At 38.4% G+C, this 17,461-nt stretch overlaps 1 protein-coding gene and 1 pseudogene across 3 annotated transcripts in view; one reads left to right on the forward strand and one right to left on the reverse strand.

Moving 5' to 3' along the window:
- Nucleotides 1–9,558, reverse strand: part of DNA2 (DNA replication helicase/nuclease 2) — a 50,785-nt gene extending 41,227 nt beyond the window's left edge. The window contains exons 1-4 of one of the 3 annotated variants that reach the window (XM_045437609.1): nucleotides 9,388–9,558; nucleotides 7,772–7,954; nucleotides 5,533–5,716; nucleotides 3,443–3,588 (exon numbers count right to left, since the gene is read on the reverse strand). In XM_045437609.1, coding sequence (XP_045293565.1) covers nucleotides 3,443–3,588; nucleotides 5,533–5,716; nucleotides 7,772–7,954; nucleotides 9,388–9,458 — 584 coding nt within the window. In that variant the 5' untranslated portion in view covers nucleotides 9,459–9,558. The remainder of the gene's footprint in view (nucleotides 1–3,442; nucleotides 3,589–5,532; nucleotides 5,717–7,771; nucleotides 7,955–9,387) is intronic. The other 2 variants (XM_045437610.1, XM_045437611.1) reach the window with 2 other exon arrangements.
- On the forward strand, nucleotides 3,781–3,858 carry LOC123577623 (annotated as a pseudogene).
- Nucleotides 9,559–17,461: the final 7,903 nt, after the last annotated feature.

The raw sequence follows: 17,461 nt of genomic DNA on the forward strand, positions 1-17,461 counted from the left end.
CAAATGTTGTTGGGAAAACTGGACAGCGACATGCAGAAGAATGAACCTGGACCACTTTCTTACACCATACACAAAAATAAACTCAAAATGGATGAAAGACCTAAACATAAAGCAGGAAGCCATCAAACTCCTATAGGAGAAAACAGGCAACAACCTCTTTGACCTCAGCTGCAGCAACTTCTTACTTGACATGTCTCTAGAGGTAAGGGCAACAAAACAAAAATGAACTACTGGGACCTCATCAACATAAAAACCTTCTGGAGGTCCCTGGGGGCTCAGTCGGTTAAGTTTCCAACTTTGGCTTAGGTCATGATCTCACGGTTTGTGGGTTTAAGACCCACTTCGGTCTCTGTACTGACAGCTCAGAGCCTGGAGCCTGCTTCAGATATTCTCTCTCTCAAAAATAAACTTAAAAAGAAGTTTACTAAGAACCTTTAAAGAAAATTAAACATCAAAAGCTTCTGCACAGCAAAGGAAACAATCAGCAAAACTAAAAGGCAACTGATGGAATGGGAGAACATATTTGCAAATAACATATCAGATAAAGTGTTAGGACCCAAAATCTATAAAGAACTTACCAACTCAATACCCAAAATACAAATAATCCAGTGAAGAAATGGGCAAAAGACATGAATAGACACGTTCCCAAAGAGGACATCCAGATGGCTAACAGACACATGAAAAGATGCTCAACATCACTCATCATCAGGGACATACCAAAAAAAAAAAAAAAAAAAAAAAGGCACTATGGTTTCCTGCTTGCTCACTTCCTTAGACGCTTTAATCTGAAGTAGCACCTGCCATGTTGTGAGAACACATTAGACAGCGCTACAGAGAGGCTCACGTGGCAACAAAATGAGGCCTCATGACTACAACAGCCAGCTAGGAATTCAGGCCTCGTGACAACAGCCATGTGAATGCATCATCATGGAAGCAGATCCTCCCTTCAAATGACCAGCTCCACAAGGGAGACCCCACGGGAGACCCTGAGCCGGTACCTTCCAGCTAAACCACCTCTGAATTCCTAACCTAACATAGTTTGCTAACAGAAACTATGAGGTAATAGATTAGACATGAGTCATTTAAAGCTACTAAGTTTTGATGTGATTTATTTCAGGGGAATAATCAATACAACATGCAACAGATAAGGCATCACTGTATGTTGACTAGGATATGACCAAAAAAAAGTTAAAACTCTGAAATGCAAAAAATAAGTGTTGGCAAAGGTGTGGAAAAACAAAAAACAAAAAACAAAAAACAAAAACAAAAATACCCCTCTGTTGCACTGTTGGTGGGAATGCAAACTGGTGCAGCCACTGTGGAAAACAGTATGGAGGTTCCTTTAAAAATTAAAAATAGAACTACTCTTTGATCCAGTAATCACACTACTGGGTATTTACCCCAAGAATACAAAAACACTAATTTGAAAGGATTTATGCACTGCCTATGTTTATAGCAGCATTATTTACAATAGCCAAATTATAGAAGCAGTCCAAGTGTCCATCGATAGATGAATGGATAAAGAAGATGTGATACACACACATACACACATGCGCACACATCCATGTATAATGGAATATTACTCAGCCATAAAAAAGAATGAAATCTTGCCATTTGCAACAACAACATGGATGGTTCTAGAGAGTATAATACTAAGTAAAATAAGTCTGTTAGAGAAAGACAAACACCATATGATTTCATGCATATGTGGAATTTAAGAAACAAACCAAATGAACAAAAAACAAAGAAAAGAGACAAACCAAGACTCTTAACTATAGACAACAGAGGGTTACCAATGGAGATGAGTGGTGGAATGGTGAAATAGGTGAAAGGGATTAAGTGGTACACTTATGATGAGCACAGAGTAATATACAGAATTGCTGAATCACTATACTGTACACCTGAAACTAATATAACACTGTATGTTAACTATAGTGGAATTAAAATTTTAAACTTAATTTAAAAAATAAGTTTCTAATTCTAAAAAAATTTCAAATTTCTAATTACAAAAAAGAAAAATGGGGTGCTGTGTGGCTCAGTTAACTGTCCCACTGTGGATTTCGGCTCAGGTCATGATCTCAGTTTGTGAGTTAGAAACTTGATCAGATTCTGCATTGAGAGCATAGAACCTGCTTGGGATTCTCAGTCTCTCTCTCCCTGCCCCTCCCCTGCTCATGCACACACACATGCTCTCTCCCTCTCAAAATAAATGAATAAACTTTAAAAAATAAAAATAAAAAGGCAAAATGTAAATAACAGCTGTGTTTTACCGAAATGCAAAGTGGCAAATAAGGCAATAAGTAGAACTCTTTAAAGCAAAAGCTTTATGAAATCTACTCATATTCTGAATGTCATGCTATGTAGTCATGACCAAGGGACAGCTTCTGTGTGTTTCAGTTTCTTTCGGTTGCTATGAGATTATATAAGATGTCTAAAAGCACTGAACACAATGCCTGACACATGTCAGGGATCTAAAATGTTTTTAGGACAATAGGTCATATGACATTAGTAAATAAGTTGTGTGGCATTTTGGAACACACTTTTTCCATATAAACAGCGAAACAGAATTACATCTGGGAAAAGCAGATTTATGTCAACTAGTGTGGAAATCAAAATTACCACTAATAAAAATACTTCTGTGAAAAAAAGACAGTCTGCAATAGGAGTGATGACAGAACAGCAGATTATGCCAACCCCTCTGCATGTAGTCACTCACAAAATGCCAACAATTAGGGGCGCCTGGGTGGCTCAGTCAGTTAAGCACCGACTTTGGCTCAGGTCACGGTCTCATGGTTTGTGAGTTCAAGCTCCACGTCAAGCTCTGTGCTGTCAGCTCAGAGCCTGGAGCCTGCTTCTGATTCTGTGTCTCTCTCTCTCTCTCTGCCCTTTCCCCGCTTGCACTCTGTCACTCTCTCTCTCAAATATAAATAAAACATTAAAAAAATAAAAATAAAATAATAAAATAAAATAAAAAATGCCAACAATTAGCCATTTGTGGGTTTGTATGTATTTTCTCCACTGTCACAAAAGTCTGCAAAATAGGATTTATTGCCTTTTTCAAAACCTTTCAAAAATAGTAACCTGTTCAATCCTAAAACTAGCAAAGCTAGAATATAAAACCAAGTCCATCTGATTCCCAAACCCATACAATTTTCAGTATGTCACATAACTTCAAGTAAGGCAAAACATTTTTTACACTGAGAACAGCTGAAGAATCTATTGCACACATGTACAGAATATTCAGATATTTTTAGCTCAAGAGTTTCTATTCTGCAATTTCAGAAGCTCTTCACAGAACTGCAGTGGGGTACTACAACCCTGGAATCTATATTCTAGTATTACTCTGATTTATATTTAATAGTCTAATAGCCAAATACCTTCTGGATTCCAGGAATAGATTTTATAATAGAATTGTACCTACAGCATGTCTTGTACTACTTACATTTCCTTCAGATGTTTTATTTCTTGAATAGTTTGAAAAGCATATTCTTGTAGTTTTTCTGGGGCAAAGCTATTGCTTATTGCTTTTTGAAATACTTCATGAAGAACTGTACCAATCAGCATTTGACGTGTGGCTGGATTACAGCTCTATTTAAAAAAAAAAATCATATATTTTATTCCACACTATTAACACACATGATCTCATATTTATTACCTACTTTAACTACCATAGCCAAACTGCACTAGTGAGACAAATGCTAAAATATTAAACAATTTTTATTCTAGTAAGTAGAATTACAGATGACTTTCACTTTCTTCTATTCAGAACTATCCAAATTAAAGACTATACTTTCAGGGATCATTTCTATAGTTTGTTATTAGAGAAGTTTCTCTGAACGTAAAGAATTACCCAAATTATTTTACAAGCATGTTATTTTTAAAGAAAATCAGTAATTTCCACTTTGAAAATATTAAAAATAACCTATATGAAAAATTTCAATGTATTTTCAAATACTTAATATATTCTTTTCTAATTTCACTTTATAATCTACCGAAATAAAATGCAATAAAGCCATGGCTCATAAACTCATGTAAGTAAAAGACATTATTCAAACATAAAATTTAAATTTACAGCACAGATTTTTGACAAGTTCTCTCCACTCAAAAAGAAATAGTATTTACAAAAAGAAAAGGGCGCCTAGGTGGCTCAGTCTGTTGAGTATCTGACTTCTGCTCAAGTCATGATCTCACAGTTCGTGGGTTCAAGCCTTGCATCGGGCTCTGTGCTGACAGCTCAGAGCTGGAGCTTGCTTCAGATTCTGTGTGTGTCTCTCTTTCTTTGTCCCTCCCGCGCTCATGCTCTGTCTCTGCCTCTCAAAAATAAACATTATAAAAAATTTTTAAAGAAAAAAAAAAGGCATATTATTTCTCAATTAACCCTTTTCTTAGCCTAGACATTCCCCTTAAAGCTATCAAAAAACTAGATAAAGTCCACCAAAACATGCTTCAGGAATTTAAAAAATTAATTCACAGAGGGATTCTCTGTACTATTCATGCAAGTTCTTAACAAGTCTAAAAGAACTACGAAGTAAAAAGTTTTTAAAACAATTTTGGTTTTCTACATAGATATAAATTGTATAATTTTTAAAATACACTGAAAGGAAGAGGAAACTCTTAATAAAAACCCAGGTTCTTCAGTAAATGGAACTGAAACAAAGAGTGTAAGAATAGGTAGAATATAGATTTAAAAAAACTTAGGAGACCTATCAAAACATAAATCAAAGACTCTGGGGGTGCCTGGCTGCCTCAGTTGGTAAAGCATCTGACTCTTGATCTCAGGGTTGTGGGTTCGAGCCCCACACTGGGTATAGATATTACTTAAAAATAAAATCTTAAAAAAAAAACCAAAAAACCTTGTTTGAATTCTGACAAACCAACTGAAGAAAAAACTACTTTCTATTAAAGACATTACAGAGAAATAATGGGACATTATCTATCTGGGCATTATAGATAAACTGGGCATTATATTAATGAAAAGAAATACTTTTAATTTTATGGTGTATGATAAAGGTATCATATTTATATTTTTAAAAGATCCACCTTCATTTACATGCAAAATAATATAATGTTTGAGAACAGCAAAATGGGTATATGGGAAATTATTCGAATCATCTATTTATGTATGTTTGAAATTTTCCAGAATATTTTTTTATGAGAGACAGTCACATTTATTTTTAGTTTATTGGAAATCACATGAAGCCAAGTTTGGAAATTCCTAGAAGCATTAAAAAATATCATCACTTACATTACTTTTATCATTAGAATTAATTATTTTATTAAGCACTGATCAAGATTCAAAGGATTCAGTCACCTGGACTTGAGTCCTAGCACTGCCACTTATTAGCTACAGTAACTCTCAGCAAGTCATTTAACATTTAACCTCTCTGAGCCTGATTTTCCTCACTTGTAAAATACAGCTGATTATTACCATCTACCTCACAGGAATTTGTGACGACTAAATGAAATAAGAGTATAAAAGTGCTCTGTAAACTCTAAGACCCTGCAGAAACATTAGCTGTTAATATTACTCACCCTAAAAGTTTCACTTAGGACAGCTCTTCTCATACATCGAATACTACTGGCTATGCTTGTGCCAGAAATCAGTATGTCTGGATATAGAATCAAATATCCAAAATCTTCATCTATTATCCAAGTATCAGATATGCAGTCTCCCTCCAAATGAATGATGTCCCCCGGCTCCACTGGTAAAGAGCACCTAAAAATAAAGCAAAATATACATAGTTTAGGTTCCTATATTTAAACATGTTAAGGAAGCTTCAAAAAGCAAATGAGTACTTTATCTGAAGGAATAGTATTTGTAAATTTCTGGGACTTTCAAAATAATTTAATACTAGGATGCAGTCTTCAGAAATAACTCCTACTCATTCTACTCCTTTCTACCTTTGAAATACAACTGAGAACACTCAGGGGTCTTCCTTAAATACCAAAAAGGAAAACTGCTTAGTGTTAGCATCATTTACTGCAAAAGCTATCAAATCTTTAATAGCGTCAATACATAGCTCCACTTATGGATTAGCTTATTTCAATAATAATTCTCTCATTCTTAAGATTTCTAGCATTTCTACAGTTTCTGTAAGTCTTGAGACATGAAGACAAACCCAATGTGTTAAGAATAAAAACATACTGGGGCACCTGGGTGGCACAGTTGGTTAAATGTCCAACCTTGATTTTGGTTCAATCTCATGAACCGTGAGATTTGAGCCCTGATTTGGGGCTCCAGCATGGAGCCTGCTTGGGATTCTCTCTCTTTCTCTGTTCTTCCCCCAAGCTAATGTGCACACACAACCTCCCCCTCTCTCTGGAAATAATGAATAAATGCTAAAAAAGAAAAAAAAAAAGAACAAAATCGTATTTATCATTCTTATCTAGACAAAGAGCCTAAATAGACAAAATTAGACCTCCACTTTCTCTGAATTTCCCCTTTACCCCTCACATACCATACTTTGCTTGTGTAGAGAAACCTAGGGTTTCAGAATGTTCTTATGCTGTAATTAATTTTGCTTTTAGTGAAAATAATTACGAGTTTTAAGCTGCAATCTTAAAAAGTACTGGGAAGGGGTGCCTGGGTGGCTCAGTCGGTTAAGCGGCCGACTTCGGCTCAGGTCATGATCTCACGGTCAGTGAGTTCAAGCCCCGCGTCGGGCTCTGTGCTGACAGCTCAGGGCCTGGAGCCTGTTTCAGATTCTGTGTCTCCCTGTCTCTGACCCTCCCCCCGTTCATGCTCTGTCTCTCTCTGTCTCAAAAATAAATAAAGGTTAAAAAAAAAAATTTTTTTTTAAGTACTGGGAAACTTTGGAAGTAGTCATCTAATAAGGCCCTTTGTTTGGGTTTGGGCCCCGCGTCGGGCTCTGTGCTGACAGCTCAGAGCCTGGAGCCTGCTTCGGATTCTGTGTCTCCCTCTCTCTCTGCCCCTCCCCTGCTCATGCTCTGTCTCTGTCTTTTTTTTTTTTAATTTTTTTTTTTCAACGTTTATTTACTTTTTGGGACAGAGAGAGACAGAGTATGAACGGGAGAGGGGCAGAGAGAGAGGGAGACACAGAATCGGAAACAGGCTCCAGGCTCTGAGCCATCAGCCCAGAGCCTGACGCGGGGCTCGAACTCATGGACCGCGAGATCGTGACCTGGCTGAAGTCGGACGTTTAACCGACTGCGCCACCCAGGCGCCCCTGTCTCTGTCTTAAAAATAAATAAAAACATTAAAAAAAAATTAATAAAATTTGTAGTTAATTTTCTTTTTTTATGCTTATGTTTTTGGGGTTTTTTTTAATGTTTATTTATTTTTGAGAGAGAAAGTAAACAAGAGAGGAGCAGAGAGACGAACCCACAAACCATGAGATCATGACCTGAGCTGAAGTCAGACGCTTAACCAACTGAGCCACCCAGGTGCCCATATGTTTATTTTTGAATGAGAGAGACAGAGCGTGAGTACGGGAGGGGCAGAGAGAGAGAGAGAGAGAGAGACAGAATCTGAAGCAGCCTCCAGGCTGAGCTGCAGCACAGAGCCTGACATGGGGCTTGAACTCACAAGCTATGAGATCATGACCTGGGCCTAAGTTGGACACTTAATGGACTGAGCCACCCAGGTACCCCGTACTTAATTTTCAAATGACAATAAAGATCAAGTTTCAGAATAAGGGCTTTGAGATGCTGAGGTAATAAGCAAAATGTTTACATGGAATTAATTCAGGTTCATATCTGCTCCCTTAAGACTCTTAAGCCAGATCAGTGCTCAAAGTCACACAAAAATTACCAGTCATTCCTAAGGATACACAGTTCTTTATATTCTAGTGACTGAGAAGCAGTGATGATTAGGTGCTTTTCATGGTTTCCTTCTTCATTCTGTACAGTATTGACTGCTAATACCAGGTACCGGTTATCCATTCCTCGGCTCAGAACTGTTTTAGAAAAGGAAGCTTCCACTTTCTTCTGAAATCTGAAGCATACACAAACAGAAATACTGTAGCATGAAATAAGCCATCCAATTTCCTTTATCTACAAACCAGCCTTCTAGTTTTCTAGGTTTGTTTCTTCTAGAAAGCTTATCACAATGACCATTAGCTAAAATACGTAAAAATTAAGAGAGCAAGGGCATAGCAGAATTCCGATTATAAAACTTCCCAAAAGTAATGCCATTTAAAACATGCTTGTGATACGAGTTTTTCCAAATACTGTATAGGTTCTCAGGAGCTCTGTGAAACATCCATGATTATGAGGATTAAGGATAAATTGAGAAATATCAAATAACAAATTCCTACCACTGGCGCAAACCCTCCCAAAGTACAAATAAAAGCAAATGTCTTGTACACCATCTTTTTTGTAAATGAAAGGTATTGTTAAGGAAAACCATAGTGCAGGTGGCTTGCTGAAATCCTACCTTGAGCCACAGTATTATATCAATCTTTAGGAGCCTACTTAGAAATTATCTAGTCGTACCTACTATTTAATGAAGAAAATCTTTCTGTAAAATCTCAGTATGAATCAACTAGGGCCTACTTCCTAGAGAAAAGCAAGCTTAATACCTGTCACATTAGTTCATTCATACAGTGACTCAACTCAGAAATTTCTCATTTATAATGGGCAAGTCAACTGCACAATACTTTTATCCATTGATCCTAGCCGCCTGAAAACTATGCAGGACTGCTCTAACCGCTCTAGAAAATATTAAGTCCCTCTTTAGTCCTTCCAGTTTGATTGCAGTCTTTATCAGTGACAGTACAAGAGTCCACAGTCATTACCTCTCTAATTATAATACCAAATGCCTTCCTATTACCCTCAAATTATCTTTGTCACCCAACCCTAGACTCTTACTACTTTGTAATCGCCTCATTCACCTACTCCAGGGAGCCTCAGGCTGCGAAATTCCCAAAGGTCAGTTGGGACACCTTAAGGATCTCGCAAAGGTATTGCTGATCAAAACCCAAAACGCAAAGATCCGTCAACAATAATTATCATTATTATTAATTGAAAATAATTCCACATTATGCTGGTCAAGTTGCCCTGACCATTTAGTCCAAGTTGAGGATGCAGAGTTCTCCGTGGGATAAGTTTCTCCAACTACATAAGGAGAAAAGCATCTAGCAGTTGCAATTTCCTTTTATGAAGGCTAGTTTAAGGTGACTGGCACTCCCCGAATACGGGCAGGAATGAACGGTTGAGTAAGCAGTTTTCGGGCTCTGGCCCAAGTGCGGACCCAAAGAGAACCCTATGAAACAGATCCCAGCTCGGGAAACTCGTCCGGCACCCTGGGACCCGAGCGGGATCATTTTATCCCAAGCCTGGCTTCCCGGAGGCGTGGGTGCCGCCTCTCCCGCTCCTTTCTTTCAAATCTCCCGCCTTGCGCCCAAACCCTCCCTCCGCTCCGCTCACAGCTCCGCCGGCGGACCAGCCTCTTCCCCGAGACTCTTCTTCAACAGCTCCAGTTCTTCCAGCTGCAACATCCCGGGGGAAGACACTGCAAACACACGCCAGTTAAAACCAGGGAAACGGAGAACCTCAGAGAACGAAAAGAAGCGCGAGTCCGCGACGCGCCGCACGCATGCGCATGTCCGCCTGCCCACCGCAGTCCCAAGTGACCTGCGCGAAGCAGCCCCTCCCAGCCCGGCATGCTCGACGTGGAGAGCGGCTCTTGGGCGGAGATTTTGAGATCCTTGCTCCCTTGCTTATGCGTTAGGAAAATTGGGGGTGTTCTTAATCTGGCCCAAATATTCTCGCATTTTCTCTAGACACGCCAACGCATGCTCAACACACACTCTTAGAACAGAACCAATTACCCAAACCCAGGTGTCCCTTGTTAGCATGCAGAATTTTCTATTCTTTTGGGAGAAAACCTCACCTTTTTTTTCCGGAAAATTGAGAAAATAGAAGCCATCAGGTAGGAATTTCCTCATGATACCACGACTTAATACAAAAGTACTAATATCCGTGCTTGTCTTATATCCTCTTTCCACTTTTTCAACAGGGGACAAAGTCCACTGATCAATGAACAATCCTATTTGTACTCATTCAAAGGCCTTTTTTTCTTCAGCTACTCCGTCATTCTCTTGTATCATCAATGTGGACCTCACTAGTAGGTTCCTCCCAGACTTGTAATGTGGCCCAGTGTCTCCCACCTTTAAAAGATGTTACCTTGGGGAGCCTCGGTGGCTCCCTTGGTTGAGTGTCTGAATTTGACTAAGGTCCTGATCTTGCTGTTGGTGAGTTAGAGGCCCTGCATTGAACTCTCTGCTATCCCGGAAGAGCCTGCTTTGGATCATCTGTCCCCCTCACTCTCTGCCCCTTCCCTGCTGGTTCCATCGCAAAATAAATAAACTTTAAAAAATAAATAAAACAAAATAAAATAAAAGATGTTGCCTTGATGGATTTACTCCATCTCTCTCTCGGCCATCCTGAGAGCAAAACTTTATTTTTTTATTTTTTCAGTAATCTTTACACCTAACATGGGGCTTGAAGTCACAATTTGAAAGAGTCACTGGCTCCACTGACTGACCCAGCCAAGTGCCCCTATCCTCCCATTTAAAAATAATCTTTATGGGGCAGCTGGGTAGCTCACTGGGTTAACCATCTGATTCTTGATTTTGGGTCAGGTCATGATATCATAGTTCTTGAGTTTGAGCCCTTCATGGGGCTCCCAGCTGACAGCATGGAGCCCGCTTGGGATTCTCTCTTTCTCTCCCTCTCTCTCTGCCCCTACCCTACTCTTAATTTTAAAAAATAAAAATAATCGTTATTAAAAGTTGTCTTTTATATTCGTGTTTATTCATACAAAATTATGAGAAATTTCTTGGGGGAAAAAAAGCCTTGCCTGTAATAGATACAGATTTTCTTCCTTTCTTTCTTTTTCTTTCTTTCTTTCTTTCTTTCTTTCTTTCTTTCTTTCTTTCTTTCTTTCATGTCTATTTTTGACACAGAGAGAGAGAAAGAGAGAGAGCAAGCACGCGTGGGGTAGGGGCAGAGAGAGAGAAGGAGACACAAAATCCAAAGCAGTCTCCAGGCTCTGAGCTGTCAGTACAGAGCCCCATGCAGGGCTCAAACACATGAACCATGAGATCATAACCTGAGCCAAAGTTGGAGGGTTAACGGATAGAGCCACCCAGGCGGCCCAATACATACAGATTTTCTACCTGTGACACCACACCCATCTGGTTTTCCCCCAACCTCACAGGCCCTCTTTAATCTCCTGTATTGTCTCTTCATTTTCTGCCCAATCTCTAAATGTTGGAAGTCCTCAGAGTTCAGTTTCTGGACATATTTTTCTATCTACCAGTTCCCTAGGTTTTTTCAGACATTGTCATGGCTTAATTTTATTATTATTTTTTTATTCTCATGGCTTTAAATACCATCTCTATCCTGCCAATTCTCACATTCATGTGTATAGGCAAGGCTTTTCCTCTGAATTAAAAAACACAACTACTGCTTGATATCTACACTTAGCAATATGGGGGGGGGGGGTCTTTAATTATAACATGGCCAAAATGGAATTTTTTACTTTCTTGACAGACCTATTATTCTTCTCAGTAATAGCACTATCCACCCAGAAGACAAGGCTAGAAACTCAGAAGTCATCCTGATTCTTTTCTGTTACTACTCACATCCAATCCATAGGCAGACACATAGATTCAGCTTCTAAAACTATCTTAAATCTCTTCATTCGTTTCCATCTCCACTGTCACTACCCTATCATTGTCTCTAACCTAGAAAACTGCAACACACTGTTTTGTTCTAAGTTTATTTATTTTGAGAGAGAGGGAATGCGTGCATGTAAGCAGGGGAGGGGCAGAGATTTTATTTTTAAGTAATCTCTAAACCCAACATGGTGCTGGAATTTACAACCCTGAGATCAAGAGTCACTCTGTCTTCTGACTGAGACAGCCAAGTGCCCCGGTCTCTTCTGTTCTAATGTGATTGGTTTTTGTTTTTGTTTTTATTTTTATTTTGAGAGAGAGACAGAGAGTGTTTGAGTAGATGCTGCGGGGGGGGGGGGGGGGGAGGGTGCAGTGGGAGAATGAGAGAGAGAATCCCAAGCAGGCTCCACACTCAGCACGGGGATCAGAAGTGGGGCATGATCCCACAACCGTGGGACAAAGACCTGAGCCAAAATCAAGAGGCAAGTGATCAACTAACTGAGTCACACAGGCACCCCTAAAGTGATTAGTTTTTATAATGAATCAATGGTGAATTTTGCTAAGTACTTTTTCTGCATCTATTGAAGGATCATGTGCATTTTCTCCTTTATTCTGTTATTACTGAAAATTACTGACTTTATTAAACAATTTGGCAATCCTAGGATAAACTCGGATGTATCTCTGGGTTTGATTTGCTAATGTGTTGACTACTTTATTTTTTATTTATTTTATTTTAATTTTTTTAATGTGTATTTATTTTTGAGAGCAAGAGACAGAGAGTGACTGGAGAGGGACAGAGAGAGGGAAACAAAGAATCCAAAGCAGGTTCTAGGCTCCGAGCTGTCAGCACAGAGCCCAACATGGGGCTGGAACTCACAAACCACGAGATCATGACCTGAGAGGAAGTCTGACACTTAAACGACTGAGCCACCCAGGAGCCCCTATTTTCTTTTTTTAAAGTAATCTCTACACCCAACTAATGACCCTGAGATCAAGAGTCACATACTCTACTGGCTGAGTCAACCAGGTGCCCCAATTTGATTATATGTTGTTAAGGATTTTCCAATCTTTGCTTTTGAAAGATACTGGTCTATAATGTTCTTGTAACAACTTTGTCAGGTTTGGATATCAAAGTTATGCTGGCATCATAACATGAGTTGGGAAGTGTTCTTTGTCTTTTAATTTCTGAAAGTTTATAGATTCTTTCTTTCTCAGATGTTCATTAGAATTCACATCTGAGTCTGGAGTTCCTTTTTTTTTTTTTCCTTTTTTAAAGATTTTATTTTTTAAAGTTATTTACACCCAGAATAGGGCTTGAACCCACAAACCCAAGATCAACAGTTGCACACTCCACTGACTGAGCCAGTCAGGGACCTAGAGTCTGGAGTTTCCTTCTGGAAGAATTTTTGATGAATTCAATTTTTTAAATTGGCTGTGAAGATTTTTTTCATCTATGGTAGTTTCTATGGTGTGATTTTCAGGGCATCTGTCCATTTCATCTAAATTGTTACATTCCTTGGCAAAGAGTTATTTAGGAATGCCTTGTTATCTTTTTAATATTCGTAGGATCCACGGGCGCCTGGGTGGCTCAGTCGGTTGAGTGTCTGACTTCAGCTCAGGTCACAATCTCGCAGTTCGTGAGTTCAAGCCCCACGTCAACTTCTGAGCCATCAGCCCAGAGCCTGGAGCCTGCTTCCGATTCTGTGTCTCCCTCTCTCTCTGCCCCTCCCCAGTTCATGCTGTCTCTCTCTGTCTCAAAAATAAATAAACGTTAAAAAAATTTTTTAAAAAGTATTCGTAGGATCCCTAGTGATGTCCTCTTTTTAATTCTTTTTTTAAATTTTTAATGTTTATTTTTTTTTTAATTTTTTTTTAATGTTTATTTTTGAAGGAGAGAGAGACAGAGTGTGAGTGGGGGAGGGGCAGAGAGAGAGAGAGAGAGAGAGAGAGAGAGAGGGAGAGAGAGAGAGGCACAGAATCTGAAGCAGGCTCCAGGCTCTGAGCTGTCAGCACAGAGCCCGAAGTGGGACTCAAATGCACAAACCATGAGATCATGACCTGGGCCAAAGTTGGACACTCAACTGACTGAGCCACCCAGGTTCCCCTTCTGATTTCTGTTTTAACTGCAAACTTTGTGGACAAAGTAGAGTGATCTTTGTAAAAACATAATCAGACAGTTTTATTCCCCTGCTGAAAACCTTCAAGCATTTCCCATTGTATTTAGGATAAAAAACAAAATTATTACCATATCCTTTAGAGCCCTCAGTGGTCTGGCCTTTGTCTATTTCTCCAACCCCATTTGTTGCTACTCATTCACTCATGAAGTTTCATTCACAGTGGACTTTTGACAATTCCTATGCAAGCCAAGCTGTTTCCTGTTTGAGGCTATTCTCTTCACCTGAGGCCATTCTGCCCCCACAATTCTGCATAGTTATTTCCTTTTTATCCTTCATGTGTCAGCTTAAAGTATAGCATATTAAAGAAACTTTTCCCTGATGATTCTAAAGTAGCTCTCTGATCCTTACACCCAACAATTATTCTCTATAATGTGGCCTATTTACTTAATAAGCATTTTCCATAAACTATCATAATTTTATTGATTACTTTATGTTTATTGACATGTTCCAAATTTATTTGACGCTAGAGAGTCATCTAAATAGGATATTACTGGGGCGCCTGGGTGGCTCAGTCGGTTAAGCATCCAACTTCCACTCAGGTCGTGATCTCCCAGTTCATGGGTTTGAGCCCCACATCAGGCTCTGTGCTGACAGCTCAGAGCCTGGAGCCTGCTTCAGATTCTGTGTCTCCTTCTCTCTCTACCTCTCCCCCGCTTGTGCTCTCTCTCTCTCAAAAATAAACATAAAAAATGTTTTTAAATAGGATACTACTGTGTTGAAGTATAGCATCATGGCTAGCAGAGTAGGCTGTAGATTCACTGGCTGAATTTGAATCCTAGATCCACCACTAACTGTGTGAATTTGGGCAAGTTATTTGATCTCCCTGGGCCTCCGTTATTCCATGTGTAAAAAAGGGATATCAAATAGTACCTATCTTATAGTTGTTGTAGAGATAGAGTTAAGGCATTGAAAGTGCCTAAAACAAAACCTGGAACATAGTAGGTCCTCAGGAAATATACATGACTTGTCATCAATTTCTAGGGCCTAACGGTGTCTGTTTTTCAAAGAATTGATGTGAGGAATTGTGTAAAGTGTTCAGTTGTTATCCAAGTATGTCAGGTATCATTGGCCCAACTCCTCAAGGCAATGCATTATTCACATAATATAGGTTTTATTATTTGCCATTCATCTTTGCTCAAATTAGCAACAAGACATTTCCTTCCTTCCTTTCTTCCTTTCTCTTTTCTTTCTCTCTTTCTTTCTTTCTTTCTTTCTTTCTTTCTTTCTTTCTTTCTTTCTTTCAGACAGAGGCAGCATGAGCAGGGGGAAAAGCGAGAATCCCAGCACAGAGCCCAATGTGGGCCTCAGACTCATGAAACTGTGAGATCATGACCTGAGCCGAAACCAAGAGCTACTTAATTGGAGGAGCAACCCAGGCGCCCCAGTAACAAGACATTTCTATGAAACAAAACAAATGAATTTCTTAATTGTTCTTCCCATGGTCTAATTGTGCCTTATTTCTGCCTACTGAACATAAGGTCTCCAAAAACGGGGACTGAGCCTTCCTTTTTCCCATCAGTATACATCACTGTGCTCCTTATAGGAAATGAAGGCATGGCTCTGCTTTGGAGAGAACCAGTTCAGGGGACACAGGTAAAAAGGTAATTACCATAAAGTGTGGTACATACTGTATTAGAAAGATACCTGGTGTTAGATGCTACTGAACATTCAAATCGGACTATAAGTACAGCTTACAGGTAAGCCCCCCATTATGCTGATACAATGCCTGACACACAATGGATGTTGAATACCCAAGGGGAGAATAGTGTAAGATATTAGTATATATACCCATTAAACTTTCTTTTTTTAAAAGTTTTATTTATTTAATGTTTATTTATTTTTGAGAGAGAGAGCGTGAGCCGGAGAGGGGCAGAGAGAGAGAGGGAGCCAGAGGATCCGAAGCAGGTACCAGGCTCTGCACTGACAGCAAAGAGACCAATGTGGGGCTTGAATTCACGAACCTCGAGATCATGACCTGAGCCAAAGTCGGACACTTAACTGACTGAGCCACTTGGGCGTCCCTACCCATTAACCATTCTAACTCCATACCCTTGAAAACTAGGAGTGGTACCTCACTTACTGCCTAGACCAGACCACTGTCCCATTCTATAGATCAAAGGGGTATTCTCAAAAAAGGCAGTAAAAGAGTAACAATGGAAATCAAAACAGAAATAGTCAATCTTCAGTGGAAGATAACCTGGCAAGATACACTTTGGGTCATCAATCTGAAATAAATCAAATATAACTATAGTCATTATTCTAAATATTCTTGCATTCTGACTATTGATGTTTATCATTTGTGCTTTAATAATGTGAATAGTTAAAAAAGAGAAATAATGGTCCAAATATGAATAAAATTCTGTAACACAGAATGCAAATTTTTATTTAAAAAAATATTTGCAGTCCTCTTTTATTGATAACATAACTGAGATATTTATTTCATACATTTAAATTATCTTGTGACTTGATAACAATATTTAGCTACAGTATAGCCCAGAAATGAAAATATACAAAATACTTTCAAGAACACACGTATTTCTACCTGGGGGTACACTTACAAATCATACAAAGACACATATTTATTTTAAAATAAAGACTTTGAAAATGAAACCAGTTCATCTAATTTTTACCAAAGTATGACAAGAAATCTTTTATGCAAACAAAATTAAAACTGAAGCAGAAGTAACACTTTTCGACTTAGTTTTCTAATGTCCTAAAAATCACATCAATTAGATGGTAACTAGACTACTGTGGTGATTGTTTTGCAGTAAATACAAATATTGAATCATTACATTGTGCACCTGAAACTAATATATTGTTATATGTCAATTTTACCTCAATAAAAAAATTATAAAGTTAGAGCAGTTAAAATAGTTTGCATTGATCAAAAAAAATCACATCAATTCTACAAATTGCTATGTCTGAGGACAGAACTGTATTTGTTCCCTTTCCACTTCTGTCATGCTTACAGTAAAAGATAAAAAGTACTCTAAACACAATAAATGGAATTCTTATATTTTAAACCATTTTAATATAAAGGATAGCAAATCAAATCAGTTTTATGTTTCTACTTAAGTTTATATTGCACTAAAATTATTTTACATGGAAGAACTAGTTGATGTATCATGACAAAATACCTTAGAAACATTCTTTGACATTCACATCTATATTAATAGATATTTCACAGTTCACTTAAATAAGTTTTCTAGTATATACCAAATCATCTAACAAAAACAAATCTATAATGCTAATCTGTTTTGAGAGCAAAGATATTCAGTATTTATTATTACTGCCTTTGGGAAATATATTGACTTTTAAAAACAAATTTAAGTCAGTCATAGTACCCAGTAATAACATTTGAGCAACACCTGGAAATTCTTCATTTATTGTTGAGCTTCTACAAGGCTAATTTTTAAATACAGCATTTATTTTATTTAAAAACAAAGAGAAAAAGTGTCAGTCCTTTTATGCAGTGGAGCAGAATTATGAGAAGAGAGATACTAAGAATAATGTTCAATGCTAGCTTCTAAACTACTTCCCTCCCACCCCGCCGCCGCCCCAGTAATCTCTACACCTAACATGGGGTTGGAATTTATGACTCCGAGATTAAGAGTCTTAATCTCAGCTCTTCTGGCTGAGCCA

This window comes from Leopardus geoffroyi, chromosome D2 (genome assembly GCF_018350155.1).
Source record: "Leopardus geoffroyi isolate Oge1 chromosome D2, O.geoffroyi_Oge1_pat1.0, whole genome shotgun sequence".
Taxonomy (NCBI): domain Eukaryota; kingdom Metazoa; phylum Chordata; class Mammalia; order Carnivora; family Felidae; genus Leopardus; species Leopardus geoffroyi.